General features: G+C 53.1%; 1 protein-coding gene across 1 annotated transcript; it reads left to right on the forward strand.

Moving 5' to 3' along the window:
* Positions 1 to 13,781: 13,781 nt before the first annotated feature.
* On the forward strand, positions 13,782 to 21,291 carry PRSS22 (serine protease 22). Its single transcript, XM_004270463.3, has 7 exons — positions 13,782 to 16,188; positions 17,042 to 17,177; positions 17,813 to 17,839; positions 18,267 to 18,438; positions 18,678 to 18,955; positions 20,023 to 20,180; positions 20,787 to 21,291. Exons 2-7 carry the CDS (start codon positions 17,096 to 17,098, stop codon positions 21,045 to 21,047), a joined length of 978 nt encoding a protein of 325 aa, XP_004270511.1. The 5' UTR covers positions 13,782 to 16,188; positions 17,042 to 17,095; the 3' UTR covers positions 21,048 to 21,291.
* Positions 21,292 to 23,157: the final 1,866 nt, after the last annotated feature.

A 23,157-nucleotide genomic window follows, 5' to 3' on the forward strand; every position in this document is an offset into this window, starting at 1 on the left:
GAATGTTCCATGTGCCTTGTAAAGAATGTGTCTTCTTCTGGTTTTGGATGGAATGTTCTGTATATGTCTGCTAGGTCCATTGGTCTATAGTGTTATTCAAGTCCAGTATTTCCTTATTGTTTTTCTGTCTGAATGATCTATCAGTTGTTGAAAGTAGGATATTGAAGTCCTCTACTATAACTGTATCTCTGTCTATTTCTCCTTTTAGTTCTACTAATATTTATTTTATATATATAAGTGCTCCAATATTGGGTGCATATATATTTATAATTGTTATATCTTCTTGATATATATATATATATATATATATATATATATATATATAGGGAACTATGTTCCCCAGAATTCCCTTCCATGTTGGTATGGCTTGAAAAGAAATCCGTGTGTGATCGGGAAGGTTTAAATGAAGCAGCAGCAATGAAGCTCTGAGGTCAGTGCAGGGATGAGTCCTCACTAGCTCATGCACATGGTCACTGATCTGCTGAGCCCCTTTGGTCAGCAGCAGGTCCATGGCTCCTGCAGCTCTCACCAAGTCTCTTCCACTAGCTTCTCAGTGTCCTGAGCCAGGCACATTTGCAGATTCAAGGTGAAGGGCACCAGCTCCTTCTGCAAGTCATTATGTTATCAAGGGTAGAGGCAGAGAGAGACAGATGTGGTTCCAGTTTGTCCTCGCTGTCCCTTGCTTCCCCCTTAACTCTTTTTCTGATTTTCTGATTTCTCTGACTTTAGCAGTTGTAGATGAAGAGGCAGCCAGCCTTCCATAGGCTTTCCCCCTTACTCCCACAATCATGTAAAACGTGATCTCTACAATTAATTCCTTATTTTATATTGCTCATGGAGGTTCTGCTTCCCTGGTTAAAACTTAACAGATATGTGAATGAATTTTACCCTAACACATATACATAAATGTATCTTATGTCAATGTCACTTCAAATCAGTGGGGAATGAAAAGGTTATTCAGTCAGCATCCTTGAAAAAAATTAGCTAATATATTTGGAAAATAGTATATCTGTACTTCATATCATTCATAAAAATGTGATGATATGTTTATAGAAACATATTGGAAGAAAATATAGAATATATTTATAGCCCCAGAATACAAAAGCAAAATGCAAACATCAAAAAAATTGAAAATTTTAATGTATCAAACATAAAGCTGTTCAAAGGCAGTTTTATTTTTTGAGTTTGTCCAAAAATTTTTTTAAAAAAAGAATCTCAGGAGACTGACTTTGAATCTAGCCATCCAGCTAGATGATAAAAGTTGTATAAAATTTCCAAAATGGAGTGTGTGTGTGTGAGTGAGAGACAGAGAGACAGAGAGATAGATAGATGGAGAGAATATGTGTGTTTGAACAGAACTTTGGTCATAAGAGCAGCATGGGCCAGGTATGGAGTCAGGAGCCTTCAGCCATACTGGGAATCAGTATTCCTTCCTGGCTGGATCACAGAAGGAAGATAGGAGATGTGGCTGAAACATCATGTTGCTGCAGACATGGAGCTCACAACAGGAGAATACACAGAGCATCCCCCATCCCATTCTGTCAGGACTTGCTCTTTGCCCCCACACTAACCATTCGTGCTCAGCCTCAGCAGTGAGAACACCAGTGCTTTTCCAGATCCATCTCCTATCACCCTCCTCTTAGCCCTCCTGTTCCAGCCAAATCTCCAAGGCCCTCTACAAACCCAGGCCTTTGCCTGGGCAGTTCTCTCAGCCTGGGACCCACCCCTCTTCCTTCTTTTGATAACTTCCCTCTGCCTACAAGCCCTACTTGTCAGGGCTGGGTCACAGCTTCTTTGCCTCCTCCAGAAAGAATGTCACTCTTTGGCACTTTGAACTGCCTTTTTCAACGCACTTATCACACTCATAGTAATCGTCAGTTTACTATCTCTTGCACCATAAGGTTGAACTCCCTGGGGCCATGGATTGTGATTTACATTCCTCTCCACAGCCTTGCCCCTACACAGGTCCTGAGTGCTGAGCCAAGTCTTGAATAAACAGTCTGGTCTCCTGGTTTCTGTTCCTTCCTCTCTTCAACCTGTCCTGCACACAGGCCTGATTCTCATCCTAAAGCAAAATTTGAATTATATCATCCCCAACTCAAAATCCTTCCTTGGCTGACCTTCACCAGGGAAACTATTTCAATTGTTGGCATTCAAGGCCTTGCACACCGTGCAGTGAGGACTGTTAGGTCAACCGGGGAAAGGTCAGGTAAGACGCACAATCAAGGTTAGGTAAGCTGATCTTAAGAAAATTTACAGAGAGCCCAGTTTAGCACATAATTTTCTCCCTCCCTCCCTTCCTCATTCATTGAGCACCATGGTCAGGACCTGTGCTGGGCCTTGATAAAACTGATTATGTTCCTGTGCTGGCCCCCCAAAAGACATGGGCCTTGTTCTCTGTGCACCCCACCATTGTCTGACTCAAGTGGTGTGCTGGTGAATGTTTGACCCTGGTGGGAGTTGGGGGTTGTGGGGGTGGGGACTGATTTCTAGAGTTTGCCAATTTCTGTGGTGTAAATACTCCCATTATGGATGATGTCAAGTTACCAACAGGGTCACTGAATGTGGAGTCAGAAATAAATGTACAGTAGCACATCATTGTATGGTATTTCCACCATACGGATATAATAGACACAAAAACCTCAAGAACATAGATAATCGTAAAATAAATAGAAAGCAATGAATTTTGATTATTTGCTACATTTTTGAATATAATTTAATTGTAGGTTTATATAATACAACTTCTAACGATGACTTTTTAAAAAATATATATTTGGCTGCACTGGGTCTTAGTTGCAGCATGTGGGATCTTTAGTTGCGGCATGCAGGATCTAGTTCCCTGACCAGGGATCGAACCCTGGCCCCCTGCATTGGGAGCGTGGGGTCTTGACCACCAGGGAAGTCCCCAACAATGACTTTTAAAAGATAATGTATTGAACATCCAGCTTGCAAAACTCCTGAACACAGTCTCCTCATTTAAAAAAAAAAAATTATTTTATTTATTTATTATTTTTGGCTGCATTGGGTCTTCAGTGCTGCGTGTGGGCTTTCTCCAGTTGTGGCAAGCGAGGGCTACTCTTCGTTGCGGTGCGCGGGCTTCTCATTGCACTGGCTTGTGGCTCGCAGGCTTCAGTAGTTGTGACTTGCGGGCACTAGAGCGCAGGCTCAGTAGTTGTGGCGCACTGGCTTAGTTGCCCCGCAGAATGTGGGTTCTTCCCGGACCAGGGCTTGAACCCGTCTCCCCTACAATGAGGCGGATTCTTAACCACTGAGCCACGAGGGAAGCCGTCTCCTCTCATTTTTGATGGTTCGTATTTTACTTCTTCCAAGGCTCTGGGAAACAAAGGCAGGAGGAGGAATGGGGCTCAGGTGGGGAGCAGCAAACTCCGGCTCGAGTCCCCCACACGGCCACTTGGGGGCGACAGACACAGTCTGATAGGCAGCCGGGGTCGGAGTCGAAGACCGCTGCGGTCCGCGGCACCTGCTAGGCTCCTGGACCATGAAGACGCTTTTCCTTCTATTTCGGGCGCGTCCAGGCCCGGGGGGACGCTGGCAGGGGTCTTGGGGCGCGGAAGGGCCGCCCCCAACGCGGCCGCCCTCGTTCCAAAGCCCACAGCCGGCAGCCTCTGAGGCCGAATATCGGCCCAGCCGCCGCCTTCCCGGCATCCCCCTCGCGGTGGTCATGGTTCCGCCTGCTGAGGTTCCAGAGCGGTTCTAGGTCATTAATTAATCAGTGGGCAATTAGCTTATATTTACCTGGACTAGTGCAGATTCGTGCGGAGGGACGAGGAACAGGAGCTTCCTCCTGGGTCACCCTGAGGCAGCAGCACCCGGGAGATCAGGGAAGGAGGCTTCCCAGGCTTCCAGTGTGGGTGCGGACGAGGTCAATGGCCTGCTGGCCAGAAGGCCTGCGTTCTCCTCCCAGCTCTTATGCCAACAGTCTGCGTGGCCTTGGGCAAGGCATTTAACCCAGCTGGGCATGGGTTACTGCAGTAGACACTGTTGTTTGGCTCCCAGACATCTGTTCCCTTTCTTTCTCTTTGGCAGGTAGTGCCCACCCCTCCAGGGAGATTTACTCCAGTGCTGCGTCTGGCCCAGTTGGGCTCGGCCCACCGTGTTGGTCCTGTTTCCCTCGTCAAATGCTGGCTCCTTGAAAGTACTATCCAAGCAGCCTGTTGCAAAGACAGAACTGAGTTTGTTGCTTCCCTTGTTCAGGAAGAGCAGCATCTTGAAAGAGTCCTTAGTGGAGAGGAGGTGGGAAGGGCAAAGTTGAGATAGTGAGGTTTGGAGGTCTGGTTTAAGGTGGACCTTAATGAGGATTGGGTAAGAATCATGTTATACAGTTTAAGGTTGTTGGTCACAGTAGTTTAGGATTTGTCGTCTCAGCGAGGTGAGGGTTTCAGAGTCTTGGAGCTTCAACAGTTGTTTGATGTTACCTGTTAAAAAGTGGTGCCATTTTTGATGGATTTTTCTGAAGTCAAGGCGTAAAGTTATTTGCACCTTTTGTCCTCCCGGGCAGGTGTTTCCGGGAATAGTAGACTCACAGTAATAGTCCTTATTTTGCCTCAGCCAGTGTGAGTCACAGTCCTCTGCTATTTGCACCCAGAGGAATCCTGTATGTGGTTTTCTTGTGCGTTAAATGGGGATTATGCTGCGGGGGGCGCGGGGGGCGTGGGGGGCGTCAGGGGCGCGGGGGGCGCCGGGGGAGCTGGACATGCGTGAGAAGACCAAGGTTGCAGCCTGTTGGATCCTTTCAGTATTACAGCACGGTGGGGCTTACAAAACTGTCTGCGTCTTGAAAAATAATTCTTACTCTCAAGTCCGAAAAGGGAGCTGCCAAATCGAAACGAATAGATGTTTATTAAATGTCTCCAACATATCACTGTGTTCACTTGCCAACTGCGACTGAACGCATATAGTAACAGGGTCATTGCATTTACTTGGTAAAGGGAGGTGCACGTTCACATGTTTGATGCCATGTGGTGGAGGCTTCAAGGTTACAAATGTTCCAGGCTTATCAAGGTCTTAAAATGGCCCTGGGGTGTTTGACTCCTGGACTTCCTACTTCCCAGTCATGTGAATTGGGGTGAGCTCCTCCCCTCTCTGAGCTCATTTCCTCCTAGGTATGGTGGGGAAGACGGTGCTTTGAGCAGGGTAAGGAGGCTGAAGTGAGTTCACGTGTTGAGTGCCAGAAGTTGCAACTGAGGTGCAGATGATTCTGGAGCAGCGTCAGCCCTTAGCAGTGTGGGCTGCCCTGTGAACTGTGGGCCTAGGACAGCTGTGAGAGAGAGACTGGTCCCATGGGAAGCAAAGTTGGGAAGGACTCAGAGGATAAATCAGGTTGGGAAAGAAAGCAGGAGAAATGAAGATGACAGTAACCACTATCCCAGCTCAGGGAGTCTGGGGCTTGTTCAGGTCAGTTCCTGCACTGCTCCCACTGACCCCCTCCCCATCCCCAGGACAAGTGCAGGGGCAACATAAAAAATATTGAACAACCAGTTCTTTACAGGCAGGAAACAATCAGAAAAGGCTGGCTGGAGACTCTTGGAGGTCCCCTGTCTCAACAGGCATTAACACCCCCCCTTTTTTTTTTCATTTTTTGGCCATGCTGAGTGGCATGTGGGGTCTTAGTTCCCCAACCAGGGATCAAACCCATACCCCCTGCATTGGAAGCACAGTCTTAACCACTGGACCGCCAGGGAAGTCCCCAGCATTAACTCTTTAATTACTCCCTTTGGGGGTCTAGAGGAGGGCTGGAGCAGCGGCATTAAGGGGCAGTCGGGGGCTTGAGGAAGCAACTATTTACAGCCTGTAGGTGACATTCATTTGGGCCCCCTCAGAGCGTCCTGGCTGGATATCTGCTTTGCTAGGGAAGCGTGGAGGTGGCAGGTGTGGCACAAGTGGAGGTTGGCAGCGCAGCCCAGTTCAGGGCAGGCATGGGTGAGGAGTAAATTCTGATCAGGTGGGTCCTCTCTGGGCACTCCCAGGCCCTGGCACCTGATGGCTGGGGTCTCCCGGTGAAGCCTGGGCTCCTTGGGGCTCCTGAGCCTTTGAGCTGCGCCCTCACACGGAACTTTGCTGGTCTTTCCTTCATTTAGACTGGGGGAATTCCTTCCCCTTTTCTGTTCCTCAGTGAAGCATTTCCTGTCTCCTCTTGTCTTTCCCAGCAGACCTGAGGGCAAGGTAAGTCTTATGACCAAGTCATTAACACCTGGAAAACTAGTTCCCTTTTCCTCGAGGGCAAGAAAGACGGGATCTTGAAACTCTGCCAGGATATGAGGGAAAAATATTTGCATTTCATCTTTCTATGGTAAAGAAAGGAAAGAAAATAAATCACTATACAATTTTAGAACAGAGAGTAGTTTGATAATACATGCTAAAAGCTGTATATAAGTTTATAACCTTTGACCTAGCAATATCTCTATTAGGAATATAACTTGTGGAAATAATCAGAGATGTTTTTCAAAGATTTCTGAATAAGATTGTTTAATGAAGCATTCTGTACAGTAGTAAAAAGAATGAATGTCCAGTGTTAATTTTCATGTTATGAAAATAGTTTACTGGCATGGGAAGATACCAAAATATATTACATTTAGAAAACAGATTAAAATAATGTAGTAGCATGATTCCAATAATATAAAAGGGTAAAAATAGAATCCATAGCCTGTTTTATCAGTTAGGAAAAAAGTTGCGTACTGTTTCATTTAATTAAGTAATCAATTGACTCAGCAAAGGTGGGAGCTGCTACGTGCCAAGCACTGTGGGTATAACAGTGAGCTGTTAAAAGTGTAATTTTCAAAAAAGGTAAAAGCATGACTTTCAAATAAATATGAGTGGCATGTGTCAAAGACTTTAACTCATTAATGAAGGAGGAAACCATCAAGATGTTAAAACTGGTTTAAAAGAGAATCTGAAGAAGAGACATATACATGGGAAATCAGGAATGCTGAAATCAATTTACTAATAATGGATGGAAGACTGCTCAGTAGCCTAAAGCAAGGAATGTAACGTTTGGAATCATCTCTTCCACAGGATGACGAGAATGCCAACCAGCAATGCTGTCCATCCTCACAGGGTAATCAGTAGCATTGGTGGGATATGACTTGCTTTCTAGGAGCAGGAATTATTGGCATTACTATCAGTTTTCTGCCAATTAACTTCTGTCTCCACAGAGCTGTCAAATAGCCTCCTCATCAGAGACAAACAAAGGTGCACTCCCCTATGGGATCGGATGATCCCTGGAGGCTCCAGCTTGCCTTGGAAGGCTATCCAGGCATCTCATTTGCCCATTTCAAGTCTTCCACACTTTTCCCAACAGGGCTGTGTAAAAGAATAACAGAGGGACTTCCCTGGTGGTCCAGTGGCTAAGACTACGTGCTCCCAATGCAGGGGGCCTGGGTTCTATCCCTGGTCTGGGAACTAGATCCCACACGCCACAACTAAGAGTTCCCATGCCAAAACTAAAGGTCCCGCACGTGGCAACGAAGATCTTGCGTGCCACAACTAAGACCCGGCGCAGCCAAGTTTATTAATTAGTTAATTTTTTAAAAAAAGAATAACAGGGTGTCACTTAAACTAAGGCCAAAGAGAAGATGCCTGCTCTGAAGGTGCAGTCAAGACCTTCCGGTTAGATGGAGCAGCACGTGCAAAGGGCCAAGAAGAAATAGAGGCCCAATGGGGCTGGGCTTGAGCCAGGAGTGAGGACAGGAAGGGGAAGAGGTCAGCACGGGTGGACGCTGAAGCACCTGCAGGGAGGAGACGCGAGGATTTGAGATCTCCTAAGTGCAGTGAGCACCGCTAGGGTTTTTAATGGGGAGATGCCGTGACCTAGTTGGTGTTTTGTTAAACATCTCTGGTTGCTGCGGGAGAAGAGCCTGGAGGGGACCCAGGACCCACCAGGAGGGGGGCTGGCGGGCCTGTGCCGGGGTTGTGGGGTGGGGGAGAAGGCCTGGGCTCTCCCACTCGCTTGTTCTGGGCTGGAGACACCAGGATGTGCCGATGGATTGGTGGGAAGTAAGAAGTATTGCTGTGTTGGGCTCAGCCTATCAGTAGTAACGCTGGTGGCGAGGGGTGCCTGAGCCCTTCTCCCAGCCCTACAACACGGCAAGGCCTTCACAAGACGTGTTGTGGCTGGGCTGGCCCTTGTGGTTCTTATTATGATTGCAAGACACACCTTAGCAACAACCCTCAGGAAACTTTGGAAAGAAACCAGATTTATTACTCACAGGTCCTGGGGGGGCACACCGTACACCCTAGGGCCACACAGCAAGGTCGAGGGTGGGGGGGGATGGGGGACGCGGACAGGGGGCTCTGCCTTTATTAGGGTCCAAGAGTGAGGAGGCTGGGGTTTCCCGGCTTCACTCTTTGTCGAATTTAAATTCTAATTCATGGCCGAATTTAAAAGCTGAGAGTTGGGGGAGTTCCTGGTGGTCTGGTGGTTAGGATTCAGCACTTTCACTACCGTGGCCCAGGTTCAATCCCTGGTCAGGAAACTGAGATCCCGCAAGCCTCTCGGCAAGGCCAATAAATAAATAAATAAAACCTAAGAGTGGGAATTTGGGTTTAGGAAGGGAAAAGTGGGGTCACTCCAGTGGTCAGTTATCTAGGTCACTCAGGGCTTTCTAAACCTTTCTAATCCTTCATGTGCGGGGCCGCCTGGCTCCTTATCTGGTTGTCAGCTAGTAGCTGTGTTGCACAGCTGGCGATGTGTTCATTCAAGATGGATGTCTTGAAATGGTTGCCCCAGCAACCAGAAGCTTAATGTCAGACACTTACACTGCAAATATATATATATATTGGTTTCTGCCCCCCTCACCCCCGTTCCTGAAGCCCTTGGAATTCCTGGGTGATTGGAGCATCTTTTGTTCTAATGAGATAATTCTTGGTAGCCTCTTTGGTTCCTGGATGGGGACTGGTCACCAGAAAGACCAAGCCATGATTAGAAGCTTGAAACCTTAAACCCCATCTCCCATCTTCTGGGGAGTGGGGAGGGGCTGGAGATTGAGTTAGTAATGGATTGTGCCCACGTGACGAGCCTCCATAAAAATCCCTAAAGTACAGGGTTTGGAAGGCATCCAGGGTGGGGAACACATCCACATGCAAGGCAGGTGACACACTCCAGATCCATGGGGACAGAAGCTCCTGCAGTCGGGACCCTTCCGGACTTTGCCCCATGCGCCTCTTCACCTGGCTGTCCATCTGTGTCCTTTATTGTATAATAAACTGGTAAATGTAAATAAGTGTTTCCCCAAGTTCTGTTGAGTCGTTATAGTAAATTATCAAACCTGAGGAGGGGGTTCCTGGGAACTCCAGATTTGTAGCCACGTCAGACAAGTGCAGGTGACCTGAGGACCCACCACTTGTGATTGGCATCTGAGATGGGGGGAGTCTTATGGGACTGAGGCTTTAACCTGTGGCGTCTGCACAAACTCCAGTTAGTGTCAGAATTGAGTTAAATCGTACGACACACAGTTGGTGTCCACAGAGAATTGCTTGTGGTGGAAAAACCCACACATCTGGTGTCAAAAGTATTCTATGTGTACAGGAAAGGAGTTTTTCCTTTACAATTGGTTATGGGTGGGGAGGAAAAGGCTAAATCAAAGATGGCTCGCAGGCGTGTGGCTTGAGCAACTGGGTGCATGGTGGTGCCGTTTTCTGAGACATGGTGCCTGGGGAGTGTCTGAATTTGAGGGAACCTCCAGATTCCTAGTTAAAGATGCCTGGTGGGAATCCAGATCCCCAGTACCCAGCCTGTGTCTTAGAGGCACAGCTATGGACTGCAAGTGGGGGGTGTCTCTCTCCCTGGGCCCCTAGATCAGGGGTATCCCAATCCCAGCTGCCAACTGACTCCCCCAGAGTTGTCTGTCCTCCTGGCAAGAGAAACGTCCACACTCTGACTTACCCAGAAGCCATTCATTAGCAGTAATTAGCACAGTCACTTATTTCCCTGGGGGTTGGTGGGGGAGGAGGAACGTGGCTGGAGGCAGGTGGCTCTCCACCCTGCAGGGGATGCTGGAGCTGGTTTCTCCACACCTTCTCTCTGGCCAGCATCACGTGGCTGCCTAGCTCATGGCTCAGTAGGTACCCCACAGGCAGACCTGCAGACTCCAGCTCTGTGTCCAGCTCACCTATGGAACTGGGGGCCTCTCATTCTCCACCTACCCCTAGCCGAAGTTAATTCTGTACAGTCACTTCCTCTCCATGAGCCCTTGGCCATGACCTCTGACCTCACAACTCCTAGGTCTGCGAGTCTTTGATGAGTCACCAAGAGTGCTAGAAGTGGCCCAGGCCGGCGATGGGCACCTAGCAAGGCAGTTTGCCCAGCGTGCCCACTCCCTCTGCCTTTCCCAGCTCAACTCTTCCCATCAGGCTCCATCTGGGCTCAGCCCTTCCCAGCATGGGGCTCCCCTCTCTGTTTCCTGGTGCAGAGGAATTGCAGTCCTTCCAGACTGATTTCTCAGTGTTGCAGTGAGAGTCATTCTAGTTGGTCCTGGGTAGGAGGAAGAGCAGTGTGCTTGACTGGTGAAGGACACTCTTAGTCATGGAGGAAAGGAGACCTTTCCAATGACATTTCTGTAGGATGACTGGCCACCTTCCTCCCTGGTGATTCCCAGCCAGGCTGGTGGGATATTTTTCCAGAACAACAGGAGTCAATGGGGAAAACGTGCTCTAAGAATTCTGACGTACAGCCAACTTTTCCGAAGAAGGAATAGGTTATGAGCAAAACCTAGGAGAATGCTCTAAGCCATGGAAGGAAAACTCTGGAGGAAGCTGACATGGAGACCTGCCATCGAGAAAGAGATGGACCACTAAGGAATGGAGGAACAGGTATAAGTGCAGTTTTTTTAAAAGTGCTGAAAGTCTCAGTGGACCACGAGAATGAACAATGCTCTATATTCCAGGAAGACATTAACCAGAGTGAAGATACATGGAGTCACACTATTAACACCTGGACCCTGGATGTCCAGCATTCAAAGAGTCAGACAGTGGTGTGGGTCAAGGAGGGGCTCTGTGTTTAGAAAGTATGGGGTTGAGGAAGGGACTGGGGAGGAGGGACCCCTAAGACTACAGAAAGGAAGGCTGGCAAGGAGGGGGATGCTCAACTTCCATTTTGAGGAAATGTCAAGAGGACAGGCAATGCTGTTATAAGATGGAGAAAATTTTATTTCGCAGAATTTGGGGTGGGGGGTGCGGGTGGGGAGTGCCTGGACTACACAGCCCAGGGTCCGAGAGCCTGAAGATGGCGAAAGGATTCAGTGTGCACCGATGAAGCTGGGTTTCTCGTGGAAGGAAGAAGAAACAGAACTCTGGGGCTGGGACTGGGGTAAGCAGAACCAAGAGGGCCTTGAGGAGCCTGGGCAGAGGTAGAGGAAATGCGAGGCCTGGGGCCATAGGAGCCATGGTGAGGCTCTGAGGGGGACCCGGGCTTTTGGGATGGGGAGACCTTTCCAAACATCACTGGAAATGTCTCCTTTCCTCCATGACTAAGAGCATTCTTCACCCCAATCTCCAAGAGGCAGGGAGCCCCGAGTGACAGCCGAGCTCCTAGGACAGTTCAGGAGTGGTTAGATGGAAGGATGTTCCCTCGGGAAGGTGATGAAATGCCAGCTGGTGAGCAGTGTCCTGGAGACCAGCCAGGCCAGGTTCCTCAAAACCATTAGGCGGCTTCCCTGGTGGCGCAGTGGTTGAGAGTCCGCCTGCCGATGCAGGGGACACGGGTTCGTGCCCCGGTCCGGGAAGATCCCACATGCCACGGAGTGGCTGGGCCCGTGAGCCATGGCCGCTGAGCCTGTGCGTCCAGAGCCTGTGCTCTGCAACGGGAGAGGCCACAACAGTGAGAGGCCCGCGTATAGAAAAAACAAAAAACAAAAAACAAAAACAAAAAACCATTAGGGCCCTGGAAAAACTTGCCTGCAGACAGCACAGCCTGGCTGTTGCTCAGTCGGCGCTCAGCCTGAGCAGTCATGACAGACTTAGCGGGGCTGACAGGCCTCTGCACAGATGCATAAACTGAGGCCAGGTTGGAAGAAGCAGCTGCTATGTCCCTGGCTCCTTCGGAGTGCTCTGCTTGCTCTGGGAGCTTACTTGAGTCACCCGGCAGGGATGGAGCATCTGTTCTGTCCCAAGCCCTGCCCTCCGAGCGCAGGAGATACCCAAAGATGTGGTGCCCTGGCTGGCCCAAACCGCGGAGTGCGGGTGGGTAAGTGTGGCTGGACTGGAATCAGGCCTCTCAGCCCAGCGGGGCCCAGTGTTGCCACAGCTTCTGAGGTTCATGAAACAGTGGATATTCAGATTTCTTTTTCCATTTTTTAATTGTAGTGAAATATACATAAGATTTATCATTTTGGCCATTTTTAAGTGTACAGTCCAATGGCATTACATACATTCACAGTGTTGTGCAACCATCACCACCATCCGTCTCCAGAACTTTCATCTTCTTGAGCAAACTCCTTTCCCATTAAACACTAACTCCGATCCCCCTCCCCCAGTCTCTGGCACCCATCCTCTACTTTCTGTTGCTATGAATTTAACTGCTCTAGGGACCTCGTATAGGTGGAATCATACAGTATTTGTCCTTTTGCGTCTGGCTTCTTTCACTCAGCATAAGGTCCATCCATGTTGTAGCGTGTGTCAGTGCTTCATTCCTTTTCATGCTGAACAGTACGTAATGGTCCACCTTTTGTTTATCCATTCATCCATCGATGGACACTGGGTTGTTTCACCTTTTTGTCTGCTGAGAATAATGCTGCTGTGAACATGGGTGTGCAAACATCTGTTTTAGCAGGGACTCAGAAAAACATTTGTACACTCGTGTTCACAACAGCATTAGTCAAAATTCAGATTTTTTTTTTTTTGGCCGCACTGCCTGGCTTGTGGGATCTTGGTTCCCCAACCAGGGGTCAAACCCGTGCCCCCTGCATTGGAAGCATGGAGTCTTAACCACTGGACCGACAGGGAAGCCCCCAGATTTTTTTTTTAATGTGGATTTGCCCAATTTAAAAAACACAGCAGTGTGGGTCTGACCAAACCCACTGGAGGGCTGGATTCCACACCTGGAATGCAGTGCTGATCTCAGAGCCAAGTGGCTTGCCTGGAGTTCAGCATGACCCCCACCCCACCCTGGCTCCCCTCTCCAGCTCAGAGATCCAGCCTCTCCTTACAGAAAACAGCTCGCAACCTCCAAGCCAGGGCCAGAACTGCATGAAAATGAGCCTCAGAGGAGAGAGCAGTTCCCGCGGCCAACGCTCTCTGCTGGGTTTCTGTGCAGGGCTTCTGCCCTAAAGCCAAGGCTCCCTTATATGGTTGGGCCCACGAGGACCCTGGTGGTCTGGTGACCTCTGCCCCGAGTACCCTGTCCCTGTGCCCTGAGCTGGTTGGCCCCTCACCCTGGATGGCTCTCCCCACCTCTTCTCCTTAGTGTCCCCAACTCATCCGCTGGAGCCAGGCTCAGTGTCACCTACACAAGGAGGCCGGGTGGCCAGGCCAGGCCCCCTTAGCCCCTGTGCCTCTACTTTGCCACTGGAATCCTCCATTCCACCCACCGAGCCTTTGAGTTTGCTCTTCCTGCGGCTGGAATGGTCTCTGACCACACCTGCCTCTGCCCCTCTCCTGCAAGTCTCAGCTGAAGGTTTGCACTTCTTCCCTGGGCTCCTGATGTAAGATTACAAACCCCAAAATGCCACACCCCACCTCCTGTTCCCCCTCCCATCCCCACCCCCACCCGAGTCCCTTCCGGCTTTGGTTTTCCCCATAGACTTTATCATCTATTAAACTAAATGATTTACTTATTTATGTTGTTTATTCTGTTTCCCCTGGTGTCCCTGCCGTGAGGGCAGGATTGTCTTTGGTTTGTTCACAGCCGTATCGCAGTAGGTGCTCAGTAGATTTGGTTGGATAATGAACGGATACCCCTGATCAGATATCTGCCAGACTCCGGTGCCCACGTCTGAGATGCTGAGAGAAGGGGGGCAGTGAGTCACTTCTCTGGATTGAGCATTGCTGGCTCCCGCTGCTATGCCCTCTGAGGCCTCTGCAGCCCTATCTGTCACCCCCAGCTCCCTGCAAAATCATCAGTGGTCCTGAGACGGCCTGACAGGGGCACGGATAGTGGGTGGCAGGGTGGGCAGCCTATCCATCTCCTGCCCCGGTGAAGAGATGCCCAGCCACGATGCCTGGCATAGGTCTGGCATACCGTGGGCACAATGAATATTCTGTTTGAATGAATATTGAATCATACCAAGGTCTCCACTCCTTGGGAACTGGGGAGCCGGTCTGTGGGGCCCTTTTCCAGGACTTGTGCCAGGAAGTCTTCACTGGCTTTTCTGGACTTCCCCTGGTTCTTCCCGGGCCCTTCCCCTTGGGGCTATCTTCCTGGCCACCCCATCACGAAGACGGAAACATCTTGGGGCACATGCCTGCCCCTTGGATCACCTGGGAAGTGATCCAGGTGGCATGAATGGCACACAGAGCTGGAACACAGAGGAACTGGAGAGGCAAGAGGCTGAAGCAGTCGGTCCCCAGTGGAATTCTCCAGACTCACTTCTTCCTCATTTGTTTATTCATTCAACAAATATCCATCGAGACCCAGTGTGCACCAGGTACCAACCTAGATCCCGAGGATCCATGGGGAACCTCCTCACCGTCCCTCTCCTCTGAGAGTCGCAGCACACAGCACCCACCCTCAGGATGGCCCTCCAGGGTCCACGCCTACAGCCCCCTCCTTCCCTGACACTCCTACCCCAGTCCCAGGCCTCTGTGCCCATCCCCCCATGACCCCTTGCGGTCATTACTTGCTTACTGCCTCCCACCCCTGGGGAGATGTGTGCTGTCTAAGGATAGGACATGTGTCTTATTCATTATCGTGTCCCAGTGCCCAGCACAGGACCTGGCATACAGCCGGTGCCCAATAAGTGCTTGTAGGGTGAGCTGGGGAGGCCAACTGCCTTAGATTCAGGAAGGGAGTGGGTTGGAAGAGCATGAGGGGCAAGGCCAGCCACAGGGCACAGAGGTGGACCCAGGACAGACAGTAGGTGGGGGAGGGCAGTGGCGGGGAGCCCCCTTCCCCCACCCTGCTGGCATTTCTGCTCGACTGCTGCTGGGGCCCCACTGGAGGTGCCCCTCACCTTAGCCACTCTGTTTCCCAGCAGTCTCCCCACCCCCAGTCCTGGGACAGAGGTGAATGCGTCAGCTAGGAGCTGTTCACGCTCCTGCGCCCCACCCTTGCCTTGTCTTTGGGTGGAGTGGGGCAGGGGCCTCCACGCAGCAGGAGGGCACCTCTGGCCTGCGGTTTAATCCTGAGTTGCCTCCTGCCCCTCCAACCCAAGCAGGGGCCAGTAAAACACATCAATGATCCTTTTTGGTATCGATGATCTCCAGGTGAGTCTCACAGACTCTTGGAACCCCTAACAGCCTGAGGAGGTGGACAGCAGGAGGGGAGTCCACCCCTGGGCAGGCTCTGGGGGCAGAACGTGTGTTGGCTAAGCTGTGGGGCTTAGGAGAAGCTGTGGTAGGCGGTCTGCCCACAAAGGACACGGGCTGTGGTGGCAGCCCCTCCCAATGCCCCGAGCCACCCACCGGGCCCTCACTCCCTCTCTGTGACCTCGGGCTTCCCCCCCAACTGGTCCCCATCCCCAGCCTCTGTAGGGTTAACTCCATCATTTCCTTCAGCCTCCCTTTCAAGGTCCTCCTTTCTGGGCAGCCCTCACTGGCGGCCCCCGCCCCCCGCCGGCATCAGGTGCCTCCCCTGGGCTCCCACCCACCCAGCACTTTTGACCCCAGGAGGCGGGTCACCATCCGTCTGCTGCTGGGCTCCCTCAGGGCTCCAAGAGTCCAGTTGGCCCTTCTCTAGAATTGGGGTTCACATCTGGGCTCCTCCCCTCACCAGCTGCGGGACCTTGTGTAAGTCACTCACCTCCCTAAGTGGCCTCAGTTTGCTCATCTGCAGAATGGGAATAATAATAAGGGACTTTGCAGACTGAATGAGGTGGTGCCTGGCTCACTACGCACACCGTAACTGCTGTTATGTCCATGCCCCTCCCCAGGCATATCGAGGGCCATCGCAAGTTTTGTTGATCAAATGACTGAAGGACAAAGATACACAGTCTCTCTCAGAAGAAGCCTGACTCCTCCTGCTCAGAGCACGGGTGTCTGGAGTGTGGGGTACTGAGTCACGGAAGACCTGACTGCAGGGTGAGGGTTACAGGATCACGCGGGCAGATTCCTTGGGGGAGCATTTTGCTTCCCACACCCCCACCTGGGCTCCCCGCTCAAGCATCACCCAGCAGCCGTTTGACCCCAAGGAGGGGTTCAGGGGGGTGGTCCTGGGAGCACAGGGGCTGGGGTGGGGTGTGGGGACTCAGCATCCCAGCCCTCCCCAGGCAGCCGCATCAGTCACAGCCACCTGGGCAACTGGCTGCCCCACCTGGGGTTCCTGGAAGTCCAGGTGAGAGATGAATCCTTAGGCTGCTGAGTGACAGGGCCCACAGGAAGGTGTCCCCGGGACAAGTGGCCACCGGGGGTCTGATTCACGCCTTCTGGCAAGTGGGTTAACGGGATCCCCGAGCCCAGGGCTGGGTCAGGTCTTCCGCTGAGTCACAGGAGCCGTTACGGAGCCTCTGGGCAGTCCCTTGCCCGCTGTCACCCACCCAAGGCCCCAGGGCCTCCCCAACGGCTCCCGCCACCGCGGACCCAGGCCCCAGAGTCTGCGTGCCTTCCTTCCCCACCCGGACCACCCCCCCTTCAAGCTTAAGGGCCTTTCTCTGCCCTGCCCCTCCAGTCAAGGTCAAGGCCCAGCCTAGACCTGAGGGCCCAAGTTCCCTCTCCTGCCCCTCCAGAGCCCAGATCCTGAGACCTGAGTCCGCGGATCCAGGCCCGAGGTAGGGGTCCCAGCTAGAGCCCTCCAACCCCACCGCCAGCCCCACCCCTGACTTTAACGGCTTATTTCCTCCCCAAAGCCCCACCCCCTCCCTGTGACTGACAGCCCGGGGTGGCGGGACTGAGCCACTCACTCGGGAGACTGGTCCAACAGCATTCTGCCTCACAGGATAAAACCCGGGGTGGCCTGCAGGGAATCCAAGCTCTCCTGTCGGCAGTGGCCATGGTGGTTCCCGAGACTCTCCCTGCCCTGGGGAGGCACTACCTCAGCATTGTAACCTCCCTGCTGCTTCTGGCTGCTCCAGGTGAGTCCTGAGGGCCTGCTGTCCCCTCCACCCCTTCCCCATTATCCACCCAGCCGTCCTCCCTCTTGGTCCTGCCTGAATCCCTCCTCTCCCTCTCATCTGTTGCTTTGTTCCCCCACCTCCCTCTCTCCCTCTCCCTCTCTGTCATTTGCCTGCTCTGAGCCTCAGGTTCCTCCACAGCTGTGAGGAGTACATAGAACACTGCACTACAGGGCCCAGGACAGGGCTTAGTGCAGTCAGTGCTCAGTGTGCTCAGCTCTGCTTGTTATTTACCCTCTTCATGTCCCGTTCCTGTCTCTTGGGTCTGCATGGTCCACTGCCGGGGCAGCGGCATCCAGACCTAAGGCCTGGGAGGGGGGTTCTCCCTCTCACCTCAGTGAGACACCCCAGGGGCTGACCCCTCACCCCCAGGTAGGCTGGATGGAGCCTGGGTACAGGCTGGACAGGAAGTTGCAGGGAGGCCAAGGCTGCAGCTCACACCGAGGGCCTGAGGTTTCGGTCTGTCCTGCCCAGGCTCCAGGAAATGCCCCGCCTGGGAAGGTCTGGAGGGCCCCAGGGACTGAGCCACCGGGAAGGATTGCTGGGTACCAGGGCTCCCCTCCACCGACCTGACCCTTTCTTTCTCTTGCCCTCAGCCACCCTAGCTGCTGCCAAGACAGCTGGTAAGTCAGAGCTGCCCTCAGGGAAGCGGGGAGGGAGGAAGCCTGAAGGGCAGGGTAGTGTCTGTGTGTCTGTCTGTGGGGGACAGGTCAGAAGCGGGCAGTGGGGCAAGAGGGTGTTTGAGCTGGAGAGGAAGGGCAGGCAGGAAAAGAGGCCCAGAAAGTGAGGATGCGGCCCAGCGAGTCAGGATGCGGAGGAGAGAGGCCCAGGAGGGGGTGAGCGGCCCGAGAATGTAAAAGGGCTAGAGGACCAAGTGCTGAGCCAGAGTGGAGGGCAGAGGGTGGAAGGGCCGGGGAAGAGGCAGCAAAGAACGGAGCCAGGGTGGGAGGAGACTGGAGCACAGGCCTAAGTGCTGAAGGCAGGGAAGGGGGGCTGGAAGGGATGAGGATTGTGCCTGAGGGTCTGACACACCGGCCCCTCCTCCGCCAGGTCCCCCAGCCTGTGGAAAGCCCCAACGCCTGAACCGAATCGTGGGTGGTGAGGACAGCACCGATGCTGAGTGGCCCTGGCTTGTGAGCATCCAGAAGAATGGCACCCACCACTGTGCAGGCTCCCTGCTCACCAACCGCTGGGTGGTCACGGCCGCCCACTGCTTCAAGGGGTACGTACGCTCAGCCGGTCCCTTCCACTCGATTCCCCAGACCCCGGGCTGCCCACACGGCCCCGGCTTCCAGGCCTCAGTCCAGTCTTGGGTCCCTCAGGAGAGTCCCTGCTTCTCCCCAGAAGCCTCTTTTGCTCACCAGGAGCCTTCATATGCCATTACACCAGAAACCCTTCCCAGACGCTTCCTGAACACCCAGTGGTTCCTGGCTGATGCCACCCCCTCCCTCTCCCTTCTAGCCATCCGAACAAACCAGCCCTGTTCTCTGTGCTGCTGGGGGCCTGGCAGCTGGGGAACCCCGGCCCGAGGTCCCAGGAGGTGGGTATTGCCTGGGTGAAGCTCCACCCTGCGTACTCCTGGAAGAAAGGCGCCCGTGCTGACATCGCCTTGGTGCACCTGGAGCACGCCATCCAGTTCTCTGAACGCATCCTGCCCATCTGCCTGCCTGATTCCTCCGTCCATCTCCTTCCGGACACCAACTGCTGGGTTGCTGGCTGGGGGAGCATCCACGATGGAGGTGTGGCTTCTTTCTCACCAGGGGTATGGGGGTGGGTGGGGACAGAGGGCGGTGGACACTGGGAGATACAGGTGCCACGGGCAGCAAAGGATAGAGGCCAGAGGCAGAGCACAACACAGATAGAAGAAAAGACAGGTTGTGACCCAGAGATGTGATGACACAGAAGCCTAGGTGGATAGTTCTAGATCATTTCTAGTTAAAAGGTACCTTTTGCTGTGTTCTGAGGCAAAGATGCCAGATCAACCAAGATATTAAGTGATATAGGAACAGCTGAGAGGAGGTGTCTATGGGACCAAGCTGAACCAGGTGAATATGAAAACAGCCCTAAGATTCCAAATCTGGAATAAACGCCCCCTGGTGGCATCATGACACAATTGCAGGCAAAATTCCCAGGAGAAAATGCAGTCTCCATAAATGGTAAAATATAATTGGCAAACCAAGTCTGGAGGTTTGGAAAACCTCATCTAGAAACACAAATTAGATTAGATGAAGTAAGAGGCAGAGAAGCAGTGACATATATATATGGAACTTTAACCAGATTCCAGAAGAATTAAGAGAAATGACACCAGTTTGGGCGTCTGGGGACCCCACTGACTCTGAAGTTTCAGTCAGTCTCCCCACGGTCATTCTTAGGGGCTCCTGTGAAAGGTGGATTTATGAACTGGGGAAGGTCTACAGACCAACCCTAGGATCAATCCCCCTAGGGGATGGCAGGGGTCCCTCAAGTCCCAATAAGATTCAACACTGAGTGGCCATTAGCCTGTAGCAGTACCAGTGCTGGATAAAGTAGTGCCTGAGATGGGACAAGCCTGGACCATTGGTTTGAACCATCTCATTGGCATCAGAGATCTCGTTAAAGATTCAGAGTTTCAGGCTGCACGTTAATTTGGGATTCAGTAGATCCAGAGTGGAGTCCTGGAATTTGGGCTTTCTGCAGGCATTGTGGGAGAGCCTGACAGAGTTGATCCACTTAACCTTTGAGAAACGCTGCTGAGGGAATTGAGGAGGGAATTGAGGAGGCCACCAGGAGAGTCTCCCAAGCCTGACTCTCTCCTCCCTGCTCCCAGTGCCCCTGCCCGACCCTCGGACCCTCCAGAAGCTAAAGGTTCCCATCATCGACTCAGCAGTCTGCAGCCGCCTGTACTGGCGGGGAGCCGGGCAGGGCGCCATTACGGAGGACATGCTATGCGCTGGCTACCTGGAGGGGGAGCGGGACGCCTGTCTGGTGAGCACACCACCTCCTTCCCAGCCCTGCCCCACTGAGCTCCATCACCCCTCTGCTCCTGCGCCTCCTCCCAGAATCAGCTGTGACCTGGTAGTCCCCCTAGATAGATGCCTACAGAACCCGGCCCCAGCCTGGCTCAGCCGTTCATACATCAAACATTCTGAGCACCTCCGGTGTGCCTGACCCCATTCTCAGGGAGCTGGCATCCTCCTGAAGGGGTGCCACGGTCCTGGCCCCCAGAGCCAGCTCCAGTTCCACCACTGTGGCGGAGCACGGTGGGACGGTGCAATGGTCCACACCCGGGCTGGGTCAGTTTTCTTCTTTCTGAGCCTCGGTTTCCTCAACTGTGAAGCAAGTCACAATCCTCCCTGCCTCCAGGGCTGTGAGGGAGAAGGTCTAGCACAAAGTGCTTCTTACCGGAAGTGAGCCTGGGAAGTGTGTCCTTCCCCGCCCTCCCGGTCCTGGTGGCGTTGGTTAGGGTGCCGCGGCCCCCAGGTCGGAGAAATGGTCCCCCGCGAAGGGAACTGCCACCTACTGCGGCGCGGGTCCTGGGCTCTGCTCACCGCTTGCCCCACGCGGGTCCCTAACCTTCCCTCCTCTCCGCAGGGCGACTCCGGAGGCCCCCTGATGTGCCAGGTCGAGCGCACCTGGCTGCTGGCGGGCGTCATCAGCTGGGGCGAGGGCTGTGCGGAGCGCAACCGGCCTGGCGTCTACATCAGCCTAGCCGCCCACCGCTCCTGGGTACAGAAGATCGTGCAAGGGGTGCAGCTCCGCGGGCACTCGCAGGGTAGCGGGCCCACAGGACGCCGGGGACGGGCTCTGGGGGCGCGGCGAGCTCGCAGGGCCGCCCGGGGCCGCGGGGTTTAGGGATCTGGGGAGACCGCGTGCTGTTTCCTCCGTTGTAAATAAGCGGTCTACCTCTGGGAGCGCCCGAGTGCCGGCGCCGGATCTCCTCCGCGGGGAGGCCCCGCCCCGCCCCTGGGCTCAGGCCCCACCCCCGAGGCCCGGAGCGCCTTTGTGTACATACATGTTAATGATTTTTACAGTTATTTGTAACTCCTCCCACACATCTTATTTATTCCTCCAATTTCAATAAATTATTTTTACCCTAGTTCCTATTTTTTCCCTCGGGTATGGGAACATTGGGAAGAAGGGTCCAGTCAGGGTTAAAACGGGGGTTGGCAGGTAGGACTTTGGATGGTGGTCTGGCCAGGGACCCAGGTGTCCTGCCCACCTAGGATTCAACATCCTGACTTCTGACCTTTGCACTGTCCTTTTGTAACCCCTTGCCACCAGGGAGACCAAATGGAGAGGAGACAGGAGGCCCAGCAACCTGGGAGGCCCAGCTCTCCCACCTGAAAGGTGGGTGTTGGGGGCTGCAGGGCCAGGCAGGTCCCCAACCTGCCTGTTGAATTTCCGAAACAGGGCTGGCTAGGAGAACACCCCCTCCACACACACACACACACGAGTGGGGTGTCCCCCATCCTCCCTCATCTTAGAGCCGGGTGTCTCAGATTTGGGCTGAGGCAGCCAGGACTCCCCAGGAGCTGACTCAGCCAGTGACTCACTGCTGATTCTGTGAATCCTCCCCCCGGAACGAAGGAGCAAAACAATGAGACAGCAGGTCTCTGTGGGGGCTTGAGTCACCTCACCTGCCCCCACGGGGTGGGGCTGAGAGCTGGGTCCTAGGCCACCATAGGGTCTGCCTGGGACCGAGCTAATGCTCCCCTTTCCCAATGCCCACCATTCTGCAGCCAGGCCTCTGGCCTCCTGGACCAGCCCTGCCCCTCCTCCCAAGGCCCAGGATACTGTACCCCATCAGCGCCACCTGGGCTTCCCAGAAACAAGCAAATGTGCAGGCAGGGCTGTGTGGTTGGTTTGATGAGTATGTGCGAGAGAGATTTTTTCTAACATTCAGGAAGACAAGTAGGTCCAGCTGTGCAGAGGACAGAGCTGAGTGGCTGCCTCAGGGTCTCCAACTAGAAACGTAAATGTAAAATCAGTGCAGTGAGCTTGAGAAGGCAGCACAGGTGTGGTTTGGTTGGTTGGTATCCTTTACTGCGAGCACTGTCCTAAAACTTCTGTTCATATTGTTTTGATTACCCCCATGTTAATAAGTGCTGTGGGGTTGGTCTTATTAACAAACAAACGCTAACCTGGCCTCCCGCTGGCCTGGGAACCAGCTGGGGGGTGAGCAGGTGGCTCAGGTGAGGCCCCTCCCCTTTGTGACCTGGTCCCGCTTTACCTGTCACTCTGCTTCCCTTGTCCACTTACCCTCCTCTCTGGACTCAGTCTCCCCTCCCCCCCATACCCCTCCACTAGTGCCTCATTCGCTGCCCTTCTTGCTGCCTCCATTTCCCCCTCTGCCCTCCAGGCTCTTCCTCTGTTCCTCTCTCCCCCACGTCCTGTCCCTGTCCCCTCACTCCTTCTCTGTCTCTGTCTCTGGCCACTGGCCTCTGTGGCTCAGTGTCCCCCACACCCTGACTCTCACCACCCTCTACCTCTGCTTCCAATGGCATCCTGACAGAAGCCCCTGAGAAGGCCACACCTAGAAACATCTGCTGGGGGGACTTCCCTGGTGGCGCAGTGGTTAAGAATCCGCCTGCTAATGCAGCAGACACAGGTTCGCGCCCTGGTCCAGGAAGATCCCACATGCCGTGGAGCAGCTAAGCCCGTGCGCCACAACTACTGAGCCTGTGCTCTACAGCCCGTGAGCCACAAATACTGAGCCCACATGCCACAACTACTGAAGCCTGTGCACTTAGAGCCCATGCTCTGCAACAAGAGAAGCCATCACTATGAGAAGCCCACGCACCGCAACAAAGAATAGCCCCCGCTCTCCACAACTAGAGAAAGCCCACATGCAGCAACAAAGACCCAGCACAGCCAAAAAAATAAATAAATAAATAAATAAATAAAATTAAAGAAAACAAAGGAAACATCTACTGGGGCTGAGAAGTCACCCCGTAAATGTGGG

The sequence above is a fragment of the Orcinus orca genome, chromosome 16, assembly GCF_937001465.1.
Source record: "Orcinus orca chromosome 16, mOrcOrc1.1, whole genome shotgun sequence".
Taxonomy (NCBI): domain Eukaryota; kingdom Metazoa; phylum Chordata; class Mammalia; order Artiodactyla; family Delphinidae; genus Orcinus; species Orcinus orca.

Excerpts from the sequence above, each read along its gene's own strand:
- PRSS22 (XM_004270463.3), top strand. The coding sequence starts at position 17,096 with ATGGTGGTTCCCGAGACTCTCCCTGCCCTGGGGAGGCACTACCTCAGC. Across the intron at positions 18,439-18,677 it reads GCCGCCCACTGCTTCAAGGG|CCATCCGAACAAACCAGCCC; the intron begins GTACGTACGCTC and ends TCTCCCTTCTAG. Across the intron at positions 20,181-20,786 it reads GGGAGCGGGACGCCTGTCTG|GGCGACTCCGGAGGCCCCCT; the intron begins GTGAGCACACCA and ends TCCTCTCCGCAG.